Genomic DNA, 21,661 nt, shown 5'->3' on the forward strand with positions numbered 1-21,661 from the left:
CACCAGACGGCGCGGATGGCCCCGCCCCAGGCTCACTATGTGTGACCTGGACAGGTGCCGAAGCCTGGTGTGGTGCGCCGCGCCCACGCACCACATCGGCGAAGTTTGTTTTTGCAGTGAAGGAGAATTTGTTTGTCTGAGCGTATTGCCTTCGTGCTTCTTTGAAAGAAATGTTTTGTGTTGTCTTGTGTTTTGTGTTGTCTTTTTCTTTTTTCCATGAAGGACAAGCTCTGGAGTAGGCAGCATGGTCTCCTTCACAGTTTGCACACCGTGGGTTAGCAACACATTCTTCGGATTGGTGGTCCTTCGAAGAGCATTTTGCGCAAGTTTTGCGGCCGCGACAACTCTGTGAGCCGTGGCCAAATCTCTGGCAGTTGAAACATCTGCGTGGGTTAGGAATATACGGTCTTACATTTATTTTCAGGTAGCCTACTTCAATGGATTCGGGCAATGTGCTCATGTTGAATGTCAGGATCAGGTGTTTGGTGTCCACTTCTTTGCCATCCTTCCGGATCTTGATCCGGTGGACGTCTATAACTTCTTGGTCAGTAAGTCCTTCGAGCATTTCCTTTTCAGAAAGGTGGACAAAATCTATTTCAGAGATGACGCCTCGTACAGTATTCAGACACCGATGTGGGGTCACAGAGACAGGGATGTCCCCAATGGATACAATTGTTGCAACTTTTGAGTGTTGTATGCTGTCGCGCAGTTCGAGAAGTAAGTCGCCACTGGCCATTTTTGACACCTTGTAGCCAAGGCCTAAGGCATCCGTCAAGCGTTTTGAGACTTGGAATGGGGATATTATCCTTGCTTGCGTTTCTTCTGTTTTGCTATGGATGACGTGAAATTTTGGAAAGGATACTTTTCTTTTTTGGAAAAAGTCATCTGCTTCGGTCCGCCCTCTCTTGAGAGAGCGATCAAGTTTTGAAAGGGGGGGAGCCATAAAAAATTGAGGTTTTTCGGTCATGGTGCCAGCCACCCACCATGGAGCCCAACAGGGGGACGCGACAGGAACTTGAAAGCAAGTCCTGCCCACGCCAGCTGTACACCTTAACTATAACCTAATATGACTCAACACAGGGTAGTTGGTCACACACGGTTAACCCTCGCCGCCAGGAAAGAAGGAAAAAACAAAGAAGAGAGGAGGATACAGGAAAGTTGTAAGAAAGGAAATAGGAAAGTTAGTTAGTTATATTGATTTTTATGGCGCAAAAGCAACTGAGGCTATGCTGCGCCAAACACAAGGTTAGAGTTTTTGTTAATGGTGAAGCTTTCTAAAAATACTTAGAGTTTGTTTAAAACGTTGGCTTCCTTGAGAAACCTAAAAATACGTGAAATATCAACCAGTGCTCGATCACCTAAGAGTAGCATGGGGTGTATGGGATGCTTTCCCTGTAAAATGTTGTGAAATATTTCTTTCTTAGTTCTTCTAGTTTTATGCATGAAATTAAAATGTGGTTCACTGTGAGTTCAGCACCACACATTTCACAGAGAGGTTTGTTTTGTTTGGCTAGCAGAAAGTTGTGCGTGAGGTGGGTGTGTCCAATGCGGAGCCGACATAAAATAACTTCGGTAAAACGTTCTTGATGCCTACATGATTGCCATTCCCCTAAAATTGGTTTCACAGAATTTAATTTGTTGTTTACGTGATCTTGCCATGCGGCCTGCCACTTATTTCTGAGTTTACTGTTGATAAACTTTAAGCAATCCCTGTGCGGTATGCTCACTTGTTTTATTTGGCCATTCCGGGCTTGTGCAGCGCATACATCTGCTTTTTCATTACCTACGATTCCAACATGGCTAGGAACCCAGCAGAATTTAATGTTATGTTTTTGTTTTGTGATTTTAACAATGCTATGTATGATGTTACCTATTATGGGTTCAGCAGCATTTCTGGAGTGCAGTGCTTTGAGCATACTCAGGGAATCGGTGTAAATGATGCTATTTTTGATATTCTCTCTTACTATTTTTTCCACAGCTACAAAGATGGCATAACACTCAGCAGTAAAAACCGATGCGAATTCTGGTAGTCGCATTATCTGTTTGTTTTTTCCTTGGATTACTGCACTTCCAACGTGACTTTCTGTTTTTGAGCCATCGGTATAAAATTCAATGTAAGTGTCATACTTTTCTTGTAGTGCAAAGAATTCCTGTAATATGTACTCATTTGGTGTTTGCTTTTTATCTAAATGTGTCATTGTGAGGTCACATACTGAAGGCAGGCTGTACCATGGTGGTAAATATTCATTCCTTTGTGCAATATTCGGTAGGGCATCTAGTACTGTTAGCTCTTCACATTTATCTTCAAAGCGCAGCAGTAATGGTCTGATAGAATGTGGTTTGTTGATGAATAATCTTTTAGATGGGCACTTGGTGACGACTGGATGGCAGAGATGTTTCGGAAGAGAACGGATTTTTAAGACATATGAGCATGTAAGGGCAATTCTTCGATCCTCAAGAGCGGCTTCATTAGTTTCAACGTAAAGGCTAACTACTGGTGATGTTCTGTATGCTCCGGATGATAGGCGCAGACCAAGATTATGAATGGGGTCTAATCTTTTTAAGTAGGATGCTCTTGCCGAACCGTATACTATGCACCCGTAGTCCAGCTTGGAGCGCACCAGAGAGCGATATATTTGCAAAAGGCTTGCTCTATCGGACCCCCACCGCTTCCGTGAGAGAACTTTTAATATATTGAGGGCTTGAGAAGCTTTCTTTTTAAGGTTGTTAATATGTGGTAGAAATGTGAGTTTCTTGTCGAAAGTTACGCCTAAAAATTTGTGTTCTAGTTTAATTGGTAGGGCAGTGTGATTCAAGTATAGATTGGGATCGACCTGTAGGCCTCGTCGCAATGAAAAAAGAACAGCTACTGTTTTTTGAGGAGAAAATTTAAACCCATTTATGTCTGCCCAAGCACCTAGTTTATTTAGTGTGATTTGTATTTGTCTCTCACAGGTTGATATGCTGGAGGACGTGCATGCTATTTGTAGGTCATCTACATAGACTGAATACATTATGGACTTGGGTATTACTTTAGCTAAGGAATTCATTTTTACTATGAAGAGTGTCGTGCTTAGAATGCACCCCTGGGGTACGCCGTTCTCTTGGGTGAAAGTCATGGAGAGAGTTGCTCCTAGGCGGACTCGGAATGTGCGGTTAGCCAGGAAGTCGTTCAAGCAGTTCAACATCCTGCCGCGGATACCTAGCTCTGCTAGGTCACGGAGGATGCCGAACTTCCACGTAGTATCGTAGGCCTTCTCCAAGTCGAAGAAGACCCCAATACAGTGCTGCTTGTGGATGAACGCCTCCCGGATGGTGTTTTCTAGACGGACAAGGTGATCTGTGGTCGAGCATGCTTTTTTAAACCCGCATTGGTGTGTATCTAATAGTTGCCGAGATTCGAGTATGAAGGTCAATCTAATGTTTATTACACTTTCGAAAGATTTAGCAATGCAGCTGGTGAGGGCTATTGGTCTGTAACTGCTAGGACTTGTTGGTGGTTTTCCGGGTTTGAGAAAAGGTATTATGACTGCTTTTTTCCACTCGTCAGGTATATTGCCAGTTATCCAGATTTTATTAAAGAATTTTAACAGTGCCTCTACAGCAGCCTCGGAGAGATGTGCAAGCATAGCGTAATGCACGTTGTCTGGTCCCGGTGCTGTCTTTTTGCCAGAAGATAGTACCTTATTTAATTCTTGTAGTGTGAGAGGCTGGTTATAATCCTCATGTACACCTGCTCCAGATGGAAATTTTTGTTTTTCAGCTATTGATTTGTGTTTCTGAAATGTGTTTGTGTAGTTAGATGAGCTTGAGATCTCAGCAAAATGCTCGCCCAGTATGTTGGCCTGTTCTTCTAAAGATGTTTGTGTCCCGGGTGCTGTCAAGAGAGGAAGTGTGAAAGGGGTATGGTCACCAGTAAATTTACGCACTTTTTCCCACATTTTCTTTGATGTTATTGAACTATTTATTGAGGAGACATATTTCTGCCAAGAGGTTTTCTCTGCATTTCTTCGCACATACCGCGCTCTGGCTTTTGCCTTCTTAAAGGTGAGTAGGTTCTCTGCAGTGGGATATCGACGCAGAGCGCTCCAGGCTTTCTTTTGTTGTTTTTTTGCTAATGTGCATTCTTTTGTCCACCACACTTTGTGTTTCTTTTGTGCAAGTCCTGTTGTTTGTGGTATAGCGAGTGTTGCGGCCGATATTATGCATTCAGTAAACTTCTCATTAATTTCATCTGTGCTAAGGTCGTCACAAAATTCCTTTTCTAGAGTGGCACTTTTTGTAAAAAGTGACCAGTCGGCGAGCTGAATTTTCCAGCGCCGTGGCCTTGTGGGGATGATTGGAGTGGACGATGAGAGCCTGATGATGGTAGGTAAGTGATCGCTGCCCATGGGGTCATTTAAAACATCCCATTTAAAATCGTTAGAGTAATGGTGATGCGAAAGCTAAATCGAGAGAGCTCATTTTTGCTGAGCTTGGACAGCAATATGTGGCTTTTCCCGTATTTAAAAGACAGACATTATTAGAAAGTATAAAATCTTCAATTGTTTGTCCTCTAGAGTCACAGCGTTCGCTTCCCCAAAACGGAGAGTGAGCGTTAAAATCGCCAACTACCAGAAATGGCTCCGGCAGTTCATCGATCAGGCCTTCTAGATCTTGGCATGTTAATGTTATATGTGGAGGAAGATATACAGAACAGATAGTTATAGTTTTGTAGCTGACAATGCTGACCGCAACTGCCTCCAGTTTTGTTGTGAGTCTGATCTCTTGAGCAGGGACGCCGCTTTGTACGACAATCGCGACGCCTCCCGAGAGTCTATTTGCCTGCTCACGATCTCGTCTAAAAGTTTTATAATGCTTCAGGATGTTCATATGTTTTGGACCTAGATTGGTTTCCTGGAGACATAAGGCTACGGGTGACATTGACCCTAAAATGTTTTTTATGTCATCGTAATTTCTCAACAATCCTCTACAGTTCCACTGAACTAGAAAAGCCATGTTTATGTTTGGGGTAGGGACAATAAAGTGTTTACTTATTTTCTGGCCCCGTTATGAGGGCCCTGTCCTTCTTCCGCTCAAGAGAGCTGTTCCGCCGCTGTAAAGCAGGCGGGCTGGGGGTTAGATCCATCACCTCGTCAGAGGTGCTGGAAGACCGCGGTGAAGCCGCGGGCGTGTGGGGTTCAGGCCTCCCCCGACGGGGGGAAGTCCTGCGGGATGCTGGCCCATGGGCCGGCATTCCCTGCTTTGGGGTTGGCAGAGCAGCTTTCGCTGTCTCTGCCTGGGGCGTGGGTGGCACTGCCACAGGCGCGGTGGAAGTGGCCGCGGCAGGTGCAGGAGTGCTGTGTGGTGCTACGCCCCTGCGCACCACATCAGCGAAGTTTGGTTTCGCTGTGAAAGAGAAAGTGTTCGTGACTGCGAATCGCTTTCTTGCTTCTCGAAATGATATATTCTCCTTTGTTTTTATGGTGATTATTTCCTTTTCCTTCTTCCAGGATGGACATGCCCTGGAGTACGCAGCATGGTCGCCTTCACAGTTAGCGCAGCGTAGAGCGGCGTCACATTCCTCAGAATGGTGGTCCTTTGACGCGCATTTCGCGCAAGTTTTGCGGCCTCGGCAACTCTGTGATCCGTGTCCAAACCGTTGACAATTAAAGCACCTTCGGGGGTTAGGGATATAGTGTCTAACATTTACTTTGAGGTATCCAACGTCGATGGTTTCTGGCAATGTGCATGTGTTGAAAGTCAGGACCAGGTGTTTGGTATCTACATCTTTGTTGTCCTTGCGGATTTTGATTCGGTACACATCAATGACGTTTTGATCGGAAAGGCCTTCCAGCATTTCTTTTTCTGTGAGATGTAGAAAATCATTTTCGGAGATGACGCCACGGACAGTGTTGAGGGATCGGTGTGCTGTGATGGAGACAGGTGTCTCCCCCATACACACTATGTTTGCAAGTTTGGAAGTTTGAACATTATCTCGGAGTTCCAGCAATAGATCGCCGCTGGCCATTTTTGATACTTTGTAGCCGGGGCCCAAAGCTTCTGTTAAGCATTTCGATACGATGAAGGGAGATAGAATTCTGGCCTGTTTATCTTGCACTTCACTGTGGACGACATGGAATTTGGCGAATGTTGGTTTCTTTTTGGAAAAAAAGTACTCTGCTTCGTTCCGCACTCTTTTAAGAGAGCGATCAGGTTTGGAAAGGGGGGGAGCCATAAAAAATTGATGTTTTTCGGTCATGGTGCCAGCCACCCACCATGGAGCCCAACAAGGGGACGCGACAGGAACTTGAAAGAAAGTCCTGCCCACGCCAGCTGTACACCTTAACTATAACCTAATATGACTCAACTCAGGGTAGTTGGTCACACACGGTTAACCCTCGCCGCCAGGAAAAAGAGGAAAAAACGAAGAAAAGAGGAGGATACAGGAGAGTTGTAAGAAAGGAGATAGGAAAGTGAAAGATGGAGAGGAGAACAGGAAAAGGCGACTGCCGATTTCCTCCGGTCGGGTCAGGCCGGAGGTGCCGTCTACAGGAAGCTGGGGCCAAAGTGGTGTGTTGCCTCCGCCGAGGGGCCTTAAGGGTCCAAACGCTCGGCATCGGCTCAACCACCAGGATCCCCTTTTCCCCGGACACGGCGATGCCACGCACGGCTAAGCGCGGATGCTCGGGTCCGTGGTGACGCATTGTTCACCATCATCCCCCTGCGGGGATGTCCCTGCGGATGCTCGGGTTAACCCCGTGGTGTCGCCACTCACCAACGTCTGCATGCTGCAGACGCCTCCCTGCGGGGAGGAAATAGGAAAGTGAAAGATAGAGGGGAGGATAGGAAAAGGCGACTGCCGATTTCCCCCGGTCGGGTCAGGCCGGAGGTGCCGTCTACAGGAAGCTGGGGCCAAAGTGGTGTGTTGCCTCCGCCGAGGGGCCTTAAGGGTCCAAACGCTCGGCATCGGCTCAACCACCAGGATCCCCTTTTCCCCGGACACGGCGATGCCACGCACGGCTAAGCGCGGATGCTCGGGTCCGTGGTGACGCATTGTTCACCATCATCCCCCTGCGAGGATGTCCCTGCGGATGCTCGGGTTAACCCCGTGGTGTCGCCACTCACCAACGTCTGCATGCTGCAGACGCCTCCCTGCGGGGACATATACATTGTAAGTGAACAATTAACTGCATGTATAATTGTGTGTGAGGGTACTTCGGCTTATCAACCTAAATATAAGGGTTATTTTATCATCTTTAAAGTGCTTATTAAAAGAATTGTTGCTCTTTATGGTATTTTTAAATTCAACACTCATATTCCAATCTGGGCTACCGCAATGCGATAAAATACCTTGATGCTGCTGCTCAAAGAATACATTCAAGACGCATTAAAGCAGCAGGTGATCATGCTTAGATATATGTATTAAATATCCAGCCTTGCATAAAAAGCTGCAGCATTAATGGAATGCACTCAATGTATGTGTGGGAACTTCAGACTTCCTATGTTCAAATGTTTTTACCACTCTGCACGCCTGTGAATAGCACACGGCATTTAAAACGTCTAGTCATTTGGTGGTAGGCTGCCATTTTTAGCTGTCATTCGCCTACTTGTTTCTAGGCAGTGGGCTATTGTCAGGACTAATTCCTCATTCTGGGTCGCAGCAGTGATTCCCCTGCTTGCTGCTTCCTTATATGCATCCAATCCATAGTTTTTACTCATGATAAGGGAATCGAGCCATTGTCATTGTTGTACAAACCTTTGGCCCAAGGCTGCGTATGAAAAGTAGGATATGTATACATTGGCTGGGTGACGAGTGTCACATTACTTGAAAAGGGGGAAGCCTCTAAAATCTTTTCATCTAAATTCAACTGCCCCATGTGCCCAGATGAGGAGGGATGAGATTGTCGCTATACTTTTGGTTGTTGCAGGTACCCAGGACCTCTGTATGCTCAGGTAGCAAAAGAACTTGTGCTGCGATATCCCCAGCTGAGGGATGCCTGTGGTGAAGGACATGTGAGTAGTTTTCTTGTTTCCTCACAGTTGTCTTTAAGTGGTTGGACAGTTTGGACCTCTATGCTGTAAATAAATTATTTTTGTGATCTGTTTTTCAAGTTTTTATAAATCACATAAGTTGCAAAAATTGTTCCCACGAATAATTCGAGGCAAAATATTGCAGACGAGATGTGTCTGAGATTGGCATGTTGTTCCTTTATTAAAAAAAATGTGGCAATAACTCCTCATGAGCTCTCTCTTTCCAAATTTCTAAAAATGGTTCCCTTCTCTCCTCATGGCTAACTTGTTCAGTCGGTGAGTGCTGACAGGTAGCAGTTGAAAAGTAATCTTACCTACTGACTGCTTAAGTTTGTTCTTTTTTTTTCCTTTGTGTTGAGTGCCTCTCCTCTCTAAAGCAGCTGCAACGAGCATAAAAGCTGTCAGCTCGTGGTGGCTTTGGCAAAACAAATTGTATTTGCTATGTGAATCAGTTTGCCATAAAAAGGAATGTTTAGGTCTTGGTTCAAGATACAGAGCTTTGCAGGCATTTGGATTACTTTGAGAAATGTCCCCTTTCAGGAATAACAGCCATTGGTGCTTTTCTCTTTATGTATTCTGCCGAATTTCTGTTACGACCACTGCAACAAGAACGAGGCATGATGCATTGCTGAGCCACTTTCCTGCCTATGCAGCATCCAAGAGCTTGCACATTTATTCTTTATCTCACAAGTTGTTTTTGCCGCACATTGAAAGTTCGAGCTCTCAGGGCTGAGGAAGGAAACCAATAGTCATTAACTATTTGAGTGGCATTGTGACTCTTTTTTCAAACAGTTATTGCAGTAATAGAAAGTGTAATTAGGGATGTTGCCTTGAAAGTACAGAGAGTGTTTCATTCACTGATTAAATTAGCAAAGAAAGTTCACACGAACGCAGCACAGCAGAGGCTGGCTGTGAAACGGTGCACTGCCGTTCGTCAGCATGGGGTCTGCCGAGTCAGCCCAGCTTCCTGCTCAGCACAGCTGGTCACTGGTGTTCTTTCCTTCCCAGTGATTGAGCCGCGAGTTGTGGGGTGAGATGCGGAGGAACATGTTTCGCAGTGCACAGCGTTCGAATTGGCTCATATTGCCACAGACTTCACAGCATTGCAAACAGCTTGTTAGGTGTAGTATGCAGGGAAGAAAGGAGCACTAAGGGGCCTGCCAGTTTTGCTTCACGAAATTTAGAACTGACACTTTAACCAAACTCATGAAATAATGAGGTGAGTAATGTAAATAAGTCATTGACAGTGTACATGTCACATAGTTATCATTACCGAAGATCTGGTTTTTTGTAAAATCAAATTACGTAGTACTGATATTATAGTGACTATGGAATTTAGCTCACTGTCATAGTCTTGAGGTTGGCTTCTTTTCAGGAGTGGAAATTATGAGTGATGCATGTAAGTGGCATCTGTGATATGTTCAAGCTGTGCATTCGTAACTGTTTTTTTCAGTCCGCAGCTTATCTAGGATTTCATCTGACTTAATTGCACAGCAGCAGTAATTTCTCTTAAGTCTGAGCTCATGAAAAGTCTGCTTGTACGCCATCCATGACCATCCAATGTGTAGATTTAACAGATGCCTGATACTAGCATACTGGCTTTGAATCTTTTACAGAAACATGTGTAAGCAATGGAAAATGCTTGTGCATTTTTAAGAAACAGTGAAGGCCAATGTTAGATAGCCTGAGTCAATTGATTTGCATATTTTAATGAGAGACAACTTTCACTGAATGCACCGCTCCCATAATCTAGGGAAGACCAAAAAATGAAATACAGACAAGTCTCAATGCCACTGGTCGCTTTCTCAAGCAACCTGCAATGACGTTAGTCTGATTATCTTACTTTTTTTCTTTCACCTCTGAAATGATAGTGCACACCCATGCATTTCCAGTCAGGGTTCATGAAGTCCGCATAATAGTCACAGTGTCATCATCACAAGTTTATGCTGAGTTGCAGTGAAAATATTTCATTTTCAAGATCGAATTTCTCTGTATTGGATATCTTTTTTGACCAAGAAATGTTAGCAGAGCCACAAGAACCAAACGTTTGAATTTTAGTTAGTTATATTGATTTTTATGGCGCAAAAGCATCTGAGGCTATGCTGCGCCAAACACAAGGTTAGAGTTTTTGTTAATGGTGAAGCTTTTTAAAAGTACTTAGAGTTTGTTTAAAACGTTGGCTTCCTTGAGAAACCTAAAAATACATGAAATGTCAACCAGTGCTCGATCACCTAAGAGTAGCATGGGGTGTAATGGGATGCTTTCCCTGTAAAATGTTGTGAAATATTTCTTTCTTAGTTCTAGTTTTATGCATGAAATTAAAATGTGGTTCACTGTGAGTTCAGCACCACACATTTCACAGAGAGGTTTGTTTTGTTTGGCTAGCAGAAAGTTGTGCGTGAGGTGGGTGTGTCCAATGCGGAGCCGACATAAAATAACTTCGGTAAAAGTTTGAATTTTACTAAGAAGAAAAATTGAATGCTGCTGCAGTTTTTCTCAATGCGACTAAGCTTGCTGAAATTGCCCTTTTTTGATTAAGACTACAACATGTTTGATTGCCTTTATCTCCTTGGAACTAGTCGGTGATAAAGAATAATAAATTGCTAGCAACTGAAAGCAATTGTGTGTTGGGTGGGTTTCCAAATCAAGCTTCTTAGTTTAAATGAATGACAGTTGAATGCAGTTACTTATGAAAAGCAAAAATGCGCTGCCTTCCATTGGCTGCAGCTCATCATTGCACATATTTTTGTTTCTTAATGTTCACTTAGTTGCACAACAAAATAATTGGACTTTCTGCGCTTCTTTTTTGTACTCTGAAATTTTCGGGCTGACTTTTCTTCACTGATGCAAGTAGCCTAAAAGAAATATCATGCAACTTTTCTTTTTCTTTGCTTCTGCATCTGTGTCTGGACGTACAAGTCCTTGGCTGCACAGAATACCTTGTTTCTCAAATATGGCATTTTACTGTGTCAATTACTGTTTGTTATATTCTTGATGTAAGCGAAAGTACTGATTTACTGATCTGTCTTCATTTAAAAAAAAAAAACAACTTTGCAGTTCACATGGCAGACTGCCCTAAAGTTCAAAGCCGAAAATACCAGAAGAAAACTCCCAGCAGGCTTCATTGAAGTGGATGCGAAAAGGCGAAAAGCAAAAGAACACAATTCTGCCAGTGGGGAGGATGTGACCAGTACTGAGGGACCACAGTTCCTTGAAAGAAAGGTAAACACACCCTCCGAATCATGCCTTTTTATTAAAATATTGGTTTCTGCTTTAGTAAAAGTATAAAAGATAAGCTTGTAGTCCGGTCTGTGCTAAGCCTGGACTACCCCACTACAGGAATGCATGAGCACTGCACCATCTTTTGTTGCCATTTCATGTGCATCATGTGTTGTCTGTAAGCAAACTTTTATGCAATTGTTTTGTTGCACTTCTCTGGTGGTGTCGCCCAGGATGGCTACCTAGTGATCTGTGTTAACGTGAAGTGAAATCTTGTCCAGCGGTAAACATTTCTTTTTTTTCTTTTCTTTTTTTTTCGTTCTCTTTTGTGCCTTTACAATTTTCACTTTTTTCCCCGGCGTTTCGCCATGATCGTTTTTACCTTCTTCAAAGTTCTTTACCTGTCACAGCCCTTTATATTGTCGATTCTTATTGCTTTTAACTTCAGTTTTGCGCCGTCCTTTATAATCTTTTCACTCTGTGACGTGACTACACTGCTTCCTGGTGACCACGCACCAATCCACATTTTTCCGCTCCTTCCTGCTGCCTATTTACTCATCTTGTACGTAAGTAAAATTTCAGTTAGCGCTCATGTGGATCTTGTGTCCTTATTCGACAAGTTGTTTTCTTTCGGTATAATATTCATAACTGGATCACCATGTCTCTAACATGGCTGCCCCCTTGTCAAAGTGGTCGATATAAATTATTGTGCATTTAATGAAATTTTATTTGGAATTCTGGACTTCTTCTCTTTGTCATGTCCATTCTATGTAGTCTAAGCTTGGCGCGGTAGGAGGACGTCGGTAATAGTCAGCAATTTCACATAAGGGCTGCAGTTGTAATGCATACTATAACAGAGAAATTGTACAGCTATTTTGAAAATTTTAGCCCAGCAGCCACACAATAGGCATGGTCTAAAGCCAATCATAAACCTCAGTGGAACTTTACTGCTGAATTAAGTCTTTTGTGATACCTTTTGTATGTAAACGCATGTGTCATGTCTGCTTTTTAATTTGCAGAGAGCGTTTTGGAATGCCCCTTTTTTGCATTCTGATGACGAAAGAAGCCTTGCAGGGCACATTGAACTGATGAAAAAAGAAATCCGCATGGCAGGTGGGAATGCCGAGAAGATCAGACAGTCAATGGACAAAACTTTTCAGATTCGAAGGGATTACATAAAAAAAAAACCAGCTTTGGAAGAACTACTTGATGTATACCCAGCCCTAGGCACTGAGCGAGAGGCGAGTGCAACATCTTTTTTGATTGCATGAATAAGCTGCTGTCACTAAGTGCCAATGCCATCTTACATTTTACTGTGCTTTAATTGATATGCTATGAATTTTTTTACAGTGATGCTAGAAAGTATAGGAAGTGTAGCTGTTTAGAGCAAAATAAATTTAAAAAAATGCCATGTTTTGCATTCTTAGAGACATTGTGCAAGGATGGAACAAAGACTAAGGTTCGATAAGAATAGAGACCAGCTTACAATGGCAGTGCTACACATGCATAGTGAAACTAAAGCCTGGCAAGGAAAATAACCATGACAAGCACCTCTTCTAAAACAAATTTAAATTCATAGTTATATCTTCTTTTGCAGTGCCATTATTTGTTTTTCATTTTTGAAATTAATTTTAAGTTTGGTTTGGGATTTGTTTTCAACACCTGCTTACTTTCTGGCTTCGGTTTTCATATGCGTGCTGCACCATGTCATTATAAGGTGGTCGCTGTTCTTATGGAGCTTTTTATTTCACTTTTAATGCATTACCTGCAATAATGAGGAAGAACATGCCATTTTTTATGTGCTTCACCTCCTACTGGCATGGTTCTTTTTCTGTTGACTTTTTTCTTTTAACTCTAATTTAACAGCCGTTGTGTATGGGCATATTTTTTGTGCAAGACTGAACTTAAAACACGTGGTAGCTTGGTGCCAGCAAGTCCCTATAACCTGTCCTTGTTGATTGTACAACTTTTTCATACCTTTTACTATTCCTGAATCAGTATGCTTATTTAAACGAAGAGAATTAAAAAGCCAGCCTTTTCATAATGGCTATATTGACAGAAACATTTTTTCTGAACTAAAACTCTTTCATGGCTGAGACGCGAACACTGGCTCCGGTCTCTGCATTCACTAATCAGCATTCACTAACTCAGTAGTTAAAGAGGGTAGCCTAAATACAAGTGTAGTTCATGCAGCTACTCAGTAATGTTTCAAGAACAACATCCAATGTAAGTAAATGCTGAACCATGGCCTCTCTTTTGTCCTTTTCAGCTCCACAGCGAGTTCCAGAGGCTGACTGGTGTGAATGGGAAACAAAAAATGTGTGAACTTGTGGAAAAATACGGCGAAACAATACTGGCTTTAGCTTGCAGAAGCAAGCATACAGTACAAGACTTCGACAATGAGTGTGAGCTTTCCATGTGGTCTGAATATCTAATTGACATTAGGAAAAACATAAAATTAGTCATGATGCCAGCCTCTCTACTGAGGTTGTTGTTGTGCTGTACTGAACATTTAATGGCATCAGTCTTTCAGTAGCAGTCTTGAAAGCTTTAGTGTTCAAAATGCATCTAATCTCATGGAACAATCGTATTAGTACGTTCAGGGAGCAAATTAGAGCCTGTCCAAACTAAAGTCTTCTGAAGCAGCCATAATAAGCATTTAGCATCACTTATGCCCAGCAAAAACTTTGAAAGGTGCCATCTCTTAAAAGCTGCGGCTACTGACACTACTGTTTTATTTTCACAGGCTGACCATGCTTCCCTGCATTCCATATCAAGTCTACTCATCACACCCTTCTACCTGTGGACCTGCGCTTTTCAGCGTGAAACACATCTGCATGCACTAACTCTGTCACTAGCTTCTTATTCTTACTTACCTCTCAAAAAGCATGTTAACAAAAGTTATCGCATGTGTTTCCAATAGCAGTTTTAATGCATGTTTCAGGCGCTTCTTAACATACAAGTTTAGAATTAAGTTTTATGCTTTTCTGTTGTCTCTTATCACTTAACCCAAGAACACAGCGGCAAATTTTCTGAAATGAGGCCTTCCAACCATTGTGGCTGGCCTACAGTCTGCAAGGAGCCAGCGCCACACTGCGGCTACATAAGACACACGGTGGGGGGCGGACGAAGAGAAAAAGGAAAGTGATACTTGGCAGAGAGAACGGGAGAGAAGAGGAAGAGGGCGGTCGGGGACGGATGTGTACGAGCTCTACCGGCTCCCCGAGTACCCAGGCTTGGGCATCAGCCGCAGCCGTCCGGGTGACCAGACCCAGACAGTCGTCATCGGGAGCCTCAGCCACCAGAACCAGGCGCCTCTCTTCCTCTCCGCTGCATACCCCGGCTACCTGACCTGGGGGCTTGCCCGGAGTACACCAGGTGCCTAAAGACTGCCCTGACGCCCAGCCACACCTCCTCACTCTATGCACCAGGCTCATCACTGGGACACAAAAGAAACGTAAGTGTGCTTTTCCTTTTTAACTCTCTTCTCGCAACTGTTTTGTTTTCCCTTTCTTTTTCCTCTTTGTTCTCTTGTCTCTTGGTTTTTTTTTCTCGTTTAATTTCAATACTTAAATAAGAGTTTCCTTTCCTGCAAATGCCGCCTCCTTTATTTCTTTCCTTTAACTCATGAATTTTAATTTTTGAGGGGAAAGACTTCAGGTCAAATTTACGCATTAAAATTCATGAGTTGAAGGAGAGAAATAAAGGAGGCGGCATTTGCAGGAAAGGAAACTCTTATTTAAGTATTGAAATGAAACGAGAAAAAAAAACCAAGAGACAAGAGAACAAAGAAGAAAAAGAAAGGGAAAACAAAACAGTTGCGAGAAGAGAGTTAAAAAGGAAAAGCACACTTACGTTTCTTTTGTGTCCCAGTGATGAGCCTGGTGCATAGAGCGAGGAGGTGTGGCTGGGCGTCAGGGCAGTCTTTAGGCACCTGGTGTACTCTGGGCACGCCCCCAGGTCAGGTAGCCGGGGTATGCAGCGGAGAGGAAGAGAGGCGCCTGGTTCTGGTGGCTGAGGCTCCCAATGACGACTGTCTGGGTCTGGTCACCCGGACGGCTGCGGCTGATGCCCAAGCCTGGGAACTCGGGGAGCCGGCAGAGCTCGTACACATCCGTCGCAGACCGCGCTCTTCCTCTACTTTGCCACGCGTTCTCTATGCCACATATCATTTTCCTTTTTCTCTTCCTCATCCGCCACCCCGTGCGTCTTATGGAGCCGCAGTGTGGCGCTGGCTTCTTACACTGTTGCAGTGCAGCATGACATCACACTCAGTCGGCTTGCACCTGCCAGCCAATAGCTTGTGGCCTGGCAGGATCAAAAAGTTGATTGCAACGTCATAACAGCGGATCACTGCCACTGGTTGGGGGGGTCTCTTGTGAGGGGATTTCCCACTCTGATCTTGAGTTGTATCGAACAGTAGTTTTCATTTTTATTGTGTTATTTTCGTTTGTTTAAATCTTAAGAAGTAAGCACCGTTAAGGCAAATGAATTATATTTGTGATCTTCATCTCCCCAGGCATTTAATACGCTTGAATTAGTGAACTCCACTTCATTTATTCATCCTCATTGTGCATCTGTGTGTGGCCACTTTCATTGACAAACTGAAAATGCAAGGAAATGCCTCATGAAAAGCCGTGCAAGTGGCTGAAAGAGCACAAATAGAGGTCGTTGTGAAGGCTAAATGCTCAACGGTGTTGGTGAGGAGGCAAAAAGAATGCTCTGATGAGTGCATCGAATGCCAGAGGCAAACAACAAATGTCTTTCAAACAGGATGGCAAGAAATGATAGGCAGATTTTGGTTATTGACAAAAGGGAAACGTGTTATGACATGCAATCCCTCAAAAAGCCTCGTCAGTCTCATCAGCCATGCAGGGAAAACAGGACAACATTTATACTCAACTAAAGGCCACACGCCCCAACTTGAGAGCTTGTAATATGGGGAAAAAAATCCACAAATAGCAACTGTGTTCAGCATGCGTAGGCACTTTCCACTGCACTCTTCCTGGGAGGCTGCCAGGTGACTACATATGCCTGTTGCTATCGTAATCTGGCTCTGTGAGAGTTTAGAGTAGAATTTGGATGCGCGTGTAATCTTGAGCCCATGGCAATCGTCGACCACAATATTACACTGACAGAACAGTACACGGGCAGCTTGACTGCAATATTTAGGGTAATATTTATAACAGGTGCAGTGAGCCTTGGAAGCATCTGTTTTGAGGGGTTAACTGCATGTCCTTTGCTGTTTGTTTTGGTAGATTTCCAAATGATGCATGCCAGTGGAGCTTGCCATACCTAGCCATGAACAGGGAGCTCTGTGTGGTTTTCAGCATTGTGGCTCATCACTCAATACTTTCTTTCAGCCATGTAAAGATCTGTACTGTTTGCATGCGGTCCACGTATATTGTTAAGTTCCTTTTTTTGCTGCAGATCACTATGCTGCAGAAGTCTTGATGGCTATACCACGACTAGTCAAGGAAAGCCCTGCTGCAATCATTGCTCAGCTGGTATGCACCTGCTTTTTTGCTTCTAAGACTTAATGTTTCAAAATAGTGACATATAAATGTAAAGTGGTTTTTTGTGCAGTGGAATATTCTTGCTGGTTCACATTTCCTTCCTTATAGGATTGCTCTGATGAGTGCTTGAGTTTCTGGCTTAAGTAAAGGCCCAGTAATTTGATTACAAATGATTCACTTGTAGCAAGTTTTCATGCCCAGATCGCATGCTGCACATGGTCTCCCAGTGTCTTCTGCACGTGGACAGAAATTAAGCTAGGGTGGGGTGGGGTATTTTCGCACAGGGTAAAGTTATGCAGAGGGTTTGGCATATTGAAACCGAGTCTTTCTGGGCTCTTATTAGACATCCCAGCACCAGGACAGTGGTTGAGGCTTTTCATCTTTGTTGTCTAGTCATTGGTTTCCATCACATAAAGTAGCCTTAATTTTAGCTATCCCGTGGCCGTCTAACAGGACGGTGCAGATATACTGAAGTGATCAGTGTTGCGTAAAAGTAGTGAGCACATTGCAAGACAGCTTCATTGGCTTGCAGTGCACTAGTGTGGCAGTCATAGGAATTACATATTACATTTGCAAATCTAAACTGTGCATAATGGTATGAACTGGCACATAATGTGCAAAGTAATCACAGTTCTCGTTCATGCCAAATGCTAGTGTCAAACAACGTCAGTATTGCGTGCTTATAAAGAGCAGACATGCTTTGTCGAAGTTGCCATTTGATAGATTTAATTATTATGAAAGCAAAAACTTTACACAAAGCTGTCGTGTTCTTGCATGGGAAGTAGTATTACCTTAAATGAGTATAAACAAATTTTTGGTTATGTGTGTTCTTTGTAGCGACGTGCTGGGCATTCGTATGCATAGAATTGTTGCATGGTATTCGCCTGTGATTACTAAATAATTACAATCAGATTTCTTTTCTTGCCTGTTTCAGTTTCAATAGCATAGCAATTGCTATTACATCAGTGTTCAGTATAGGTCATGGAAGGCACAAAAAAAGCTATGATATCGCTACTTCATCGTTTTAATTAGTTACTATGCTAAAGCCAGCCCGCCTTAAGAGTTAGAATCACAACGAATGAAGAGGCAGCAATTATATTGTAGTTTTCCTCATGCCTCACCTGGCTTATACTGATCTTTGATGCCATTGCCATTGCTCAGTTTTTAAAAGTGAAGCAGGAGAGAGGAGATATTTAATTACAAATTATTCAGCATTCATAGGCAAATGCTGTGTGGTTATCCATGGATAGTAATGCCTTATGCATCATTAAAAAGAAAAAAAATCTGCAACTGAAATTTGTTGTCTGTACCTTTAAGATGAAAATTTATAATTTTTCCTTCACAATTTTTAGAGCATGAAATTCAGTTAATGGTATCTGAGAAAGAGAAACTGCAACAGCCATTTCTCTTCAGCGAGAAAACTGTCATTGGTTAAAGTGTTTTCCAGATTCAAGGTTACTATATATTTTAAATTGCACAATGTATTATGTCACAAGCAACCATCATGCACAATAGGTGTGGTTTTAGCAATGACTGGAAGTGATAAGGGAATGCATTTACTTAGAGCAGGTAGTGACCGCTGATCCGGATCATGAGAGGGAAATAATTAGCAGAATATGAATGGAGTGGAGCGAATATGGCAGGTTCTATGAGATCATGAATGGCAGTTTTCCAATATCCCTCAAGAGAAAAGTATGCCGCACTTGTATCTTACTGGTAGTCACCTATGGAGCAGAAACGTGGAGGCTAACGAAGAGGGTTCAGCTTAAGTTAAGGACAACACAATGAGCTATGGAAAAAGAAATGATAGGTGTAACGTTAAGAGATCGGAACAGGGCGGAGTGGGTGAGGGAACAAACGCGGGTTAATGACATCCTAGTTGAAATCAAGAGGAAGAAATGTGCTTGGGCAGGGCATGTAATGCAAAGGCAAGATAATCGCTGGTCTTTAAGGATAACGGAGTGGATTCCAAGAGATGGCAAGCGTAGCAGGGGGTGGCAGAAAGTTAGGTGGGCGGATCAGATTAAGGAGTTTGCGGGGATATGGTGGCCGCAGCTGGCAAAGGACAGGGTTAATTGGTGAGACATGGGAGAGGCCTTTGCCCTGCAGTAGGCGTAGTCAGGCTGATCATGTTGATAATTGCAGAAGAGCTTGCTCATGTTGCTGTTGTTGTTGTTGTGTTGAATTTATTGGCGCATAAGCAGCTAAGGCTATCATGCGCCAAGAACAAGGTATGGAAAAATTGGCTTGGTCAGAGTTTGAAAACAAAGTGGATAAAAACGGTGGTGTAAAGGGCCTAAAAGTTATTTTTACTAACTAGCTGATGAAAGACAAGAATTTTAAAAATGTCTGAGAGCAGAAACTTTTAAAGGTTGGGTCGCCTCTGCAGACATCCTTGGCTTGGCAAGGATTTCGAGGCTCCCAACAGCTCAGATAAAGACCTCAGCCTCCCTCTCATGATTGAGAAAGTGGCTGAGGTGTATAACTGTATGTAGTGAAGCACAGGATGAGTAAATTAGAGTCTGTGAAGAATACTGGCTTCCCTTAAAAAGCTAAAAACACAGGGTATACTGACAAGTGCATCTTTGCCTAATATCAATGCTGGATGAAAAGGAATGTGTTCTTTGTAAAAGGTAGTAAAATGTTTTTTCCTTATAGATTCAAGTTCCGTACATGAGAATAATATGTGGGTTACTGTTAGTTCATCTCCGCACTTTTCACAAACAGGTTTGTCTTCTTTTGTAAGTAGGAAGTTGTGTGTGAGATGTGTGTGTCCAATACGGAGACGGCATAAAATAACTTCGATGAATCGTTTTTGGTGTGAGCATGATTTCCATTCGCCTAGGATGGGTTTTACTAAATGTAGCTTATTATTTCTTTCAATATTCCATTGCGACTGCCATTTATTTCTTAGCTTGCACTGTACCAACTTCATACAATCATTGTAGGGGATGTTCACTTTCTTGATTTCTTTGTTTCGAGCTTTTCCAGCACATTCATCTGCTTTCTCATTGCCAGCGATTCCAATGTGGCTGGGAACCCAGCAAAATTTTATGTCTTGTCCCTGTATTATCGTGCTTGTTATGTTGTGTATGATATCCCCGATTAGTGGTGTCACTGCATTGCTATGGTGAAGCGAGGTTAGTATGCTCAGAGAATCAGTGTAAATGATACTGTTCTGAATGTTCTCATTTATTATTTTTTCTACAGCCACCAAGACTGCGTAACACTCGGCGGTGAAAATGGATGTACACTCAGGTAGCCGTACTATTTTTTCCCAATTATTCTGAACTACAGCACTTCCCACGTAGTGCGCCGATTTTGATCCATCGGTATAAAATGCTTCGTATTCTCCGTATTTTTCGTTGAGTGCTAAATATTCCTGTAATATCTGTTCATGTGGAGTATGTTTTTTCTGAAATTGTGTTAATGTGAAGTCGCACACAGATGGTAGGCAGTACCAAGGCGGGAGTGGATCACGTTTGCGGGCAATATTAGGCAATGTGTCCATTATATCTAGTTCTTGGCATTTCTCTTCAAAGCGGAGAAGGAGTGGTCTGATTGCTAGAGGTTTGTTGGTAAATAGTGTTCGAGATGGACACTTTGTAACGAGTGGGTAACAGATGTGTTTAGGCTGGGAACGGATCTTTAAAATGTATGAGCATGTGAGCGTTGTTCTTCTGTCTGCAAGTGGTGGTTCATTGGTTTCTACGTACAGGCTTTTTATTGGTGACGTCCTGTATGCACCAGTTGAAAGGCGCAATCCAGAATTGTGCACAGGATCCAGTCGCTTCAAGTACGATGGCCTTGCTGATCCATACACTATGCAACCATAATCTAAAACGGAACATACTACAGAGCGATAAATGTGTAGAAGACATACCCGATCAGAACCCCAGTGTTTGCGTGATAGGACTTTCAGTATGTTCAGTGCTAGCGACGCCTTCTTTTTCAGTGCGTTTATGTGAGGCAGGAAAGTTAGTTTTTTGTCGAAGGTGATGCCTAGAAATTTGTGTTCGTTTTTTAAAGGCAGCTCGGTTTGGTTGAGGTGTAATGTTGGATTTGTGTGCAAGCCTCGTTTGAGTGAAAAAAGTAAGGCCACCGTTTTCTGTGTTGAGAACTGGAAACCATTCTTGTCTGCCCATGTTGCCATTTTGTTGATTGTAAGTTGTACTTGTCGTTCGCATGTGGATATATTGGAAGATGTACATGCTATCTGAAGATCATCAACATACATTGAATACATAATGGACCTTGGGATTATTTTTCTAATAGAATTCATCTTTACAACGAAGAGAGTTGTGCTTAAAATGCACCCTTGAGGAACTCCATTTTCCTGAATAAAATCCCTCGAAAGGGTCGAGCCTAGGCGGACATTAAATGAGCGGTTAGACAAAAAGTCTTTAATGGAGTTGAGCATTCTGCCACGGATGCCGAGCTCAGCTAAGTCCTGGAGAATCCCGAACCTCCAGGTTGTATCATATGCTTTTTCTAAATCAAAAAAGACGCTAAGACAGTGTTGTTTGTGTATAAAAGCTTCTCTGACAGTATTTTCAAGGCGGACTAAGTGATCTGTAGTGGAGCATCCTTTTTTAAATCCACACTGATGGATATCAAGCAGTTCACAGGATTGAAGAACAAAGGCTAGTCTTATATTTAGGACACTTTCGAAGGATTTGGCGAGGCAACTGGTTAAGGCTATGGGTCTATAACTGCTAGGAGAGGTTGGGGGTTTACCAGGTTTGAGAAACGGTACAATAATAGCTTTCTTCCAGGCTACAGGTATTTTCCCTGACATCCAAACTGTGTTGAAGAATCTTAAAAGTGCTGCTATGACAGGCTCAGAAAGATGTGCAAGCATTTCATAATGTATATGGTCGGGTCCTGGAGCAGTTTTTTTTCCGGCAGACAGT

The 21,661-nt window shown here is 43.0% G+C and overlaps 1 protein-coding gene and 1 pseudogene across 1 annotated transcript in view; both read left to right on the plus strand.

Annotated features, from left to right (window-relative positions):
- Window positions 1-21,661, plus strand: part of LOC149362233 (uncharacterized) — a 43,414-nt pseudogene that overhangs the window by 14,723 nt on the left and 7,030 nt on the right.
- The window catches only part of LOC149362234 (uncharacterized), a 34,910-nt gene that overhangs the window by 9,538 nt on the left and 3,711 nt on the right, over window positions 1-21,661 (plus strand). Inside the window, exons 3-7 of the mRNA XM_089567476.1 lie at window positions 7,911-7,995; window positions 11,071-11,235; window positions 12,252-12,473; window positions 13,502-13,637; window positions 16,663-16,739. Coding sequence (XP_089423602.1) covers window positions 7,911-7,995; window positions 11,071-11,235; window positions 12,252-12,473; window positions 13,502-13,637; window positions 16,663-16,739 — 685 coding nt within the window. The remainder of the gene's footprint in view (window positions 1-7,910; window positions 7,996-11,070; window positions 11,236-12,251; window positions 12,474-13,501; window positions 13,638-16,662; window positions 16,740-21,661) is intronic.

This window comes from Amblyomma mixtum, chromosome 2 (assembly GCF_055824585.1).
Source record: "Amblyomma mixtum isolate Tamu chromosome 2, ASM5582458v1, whole genome shotgun sequence".
NCBI lineage: Eukaryota > Metazoa > Arthropoda > Arachnida > Ixodida > Ixodidae > Amblyomma > Amblyomma mixtum.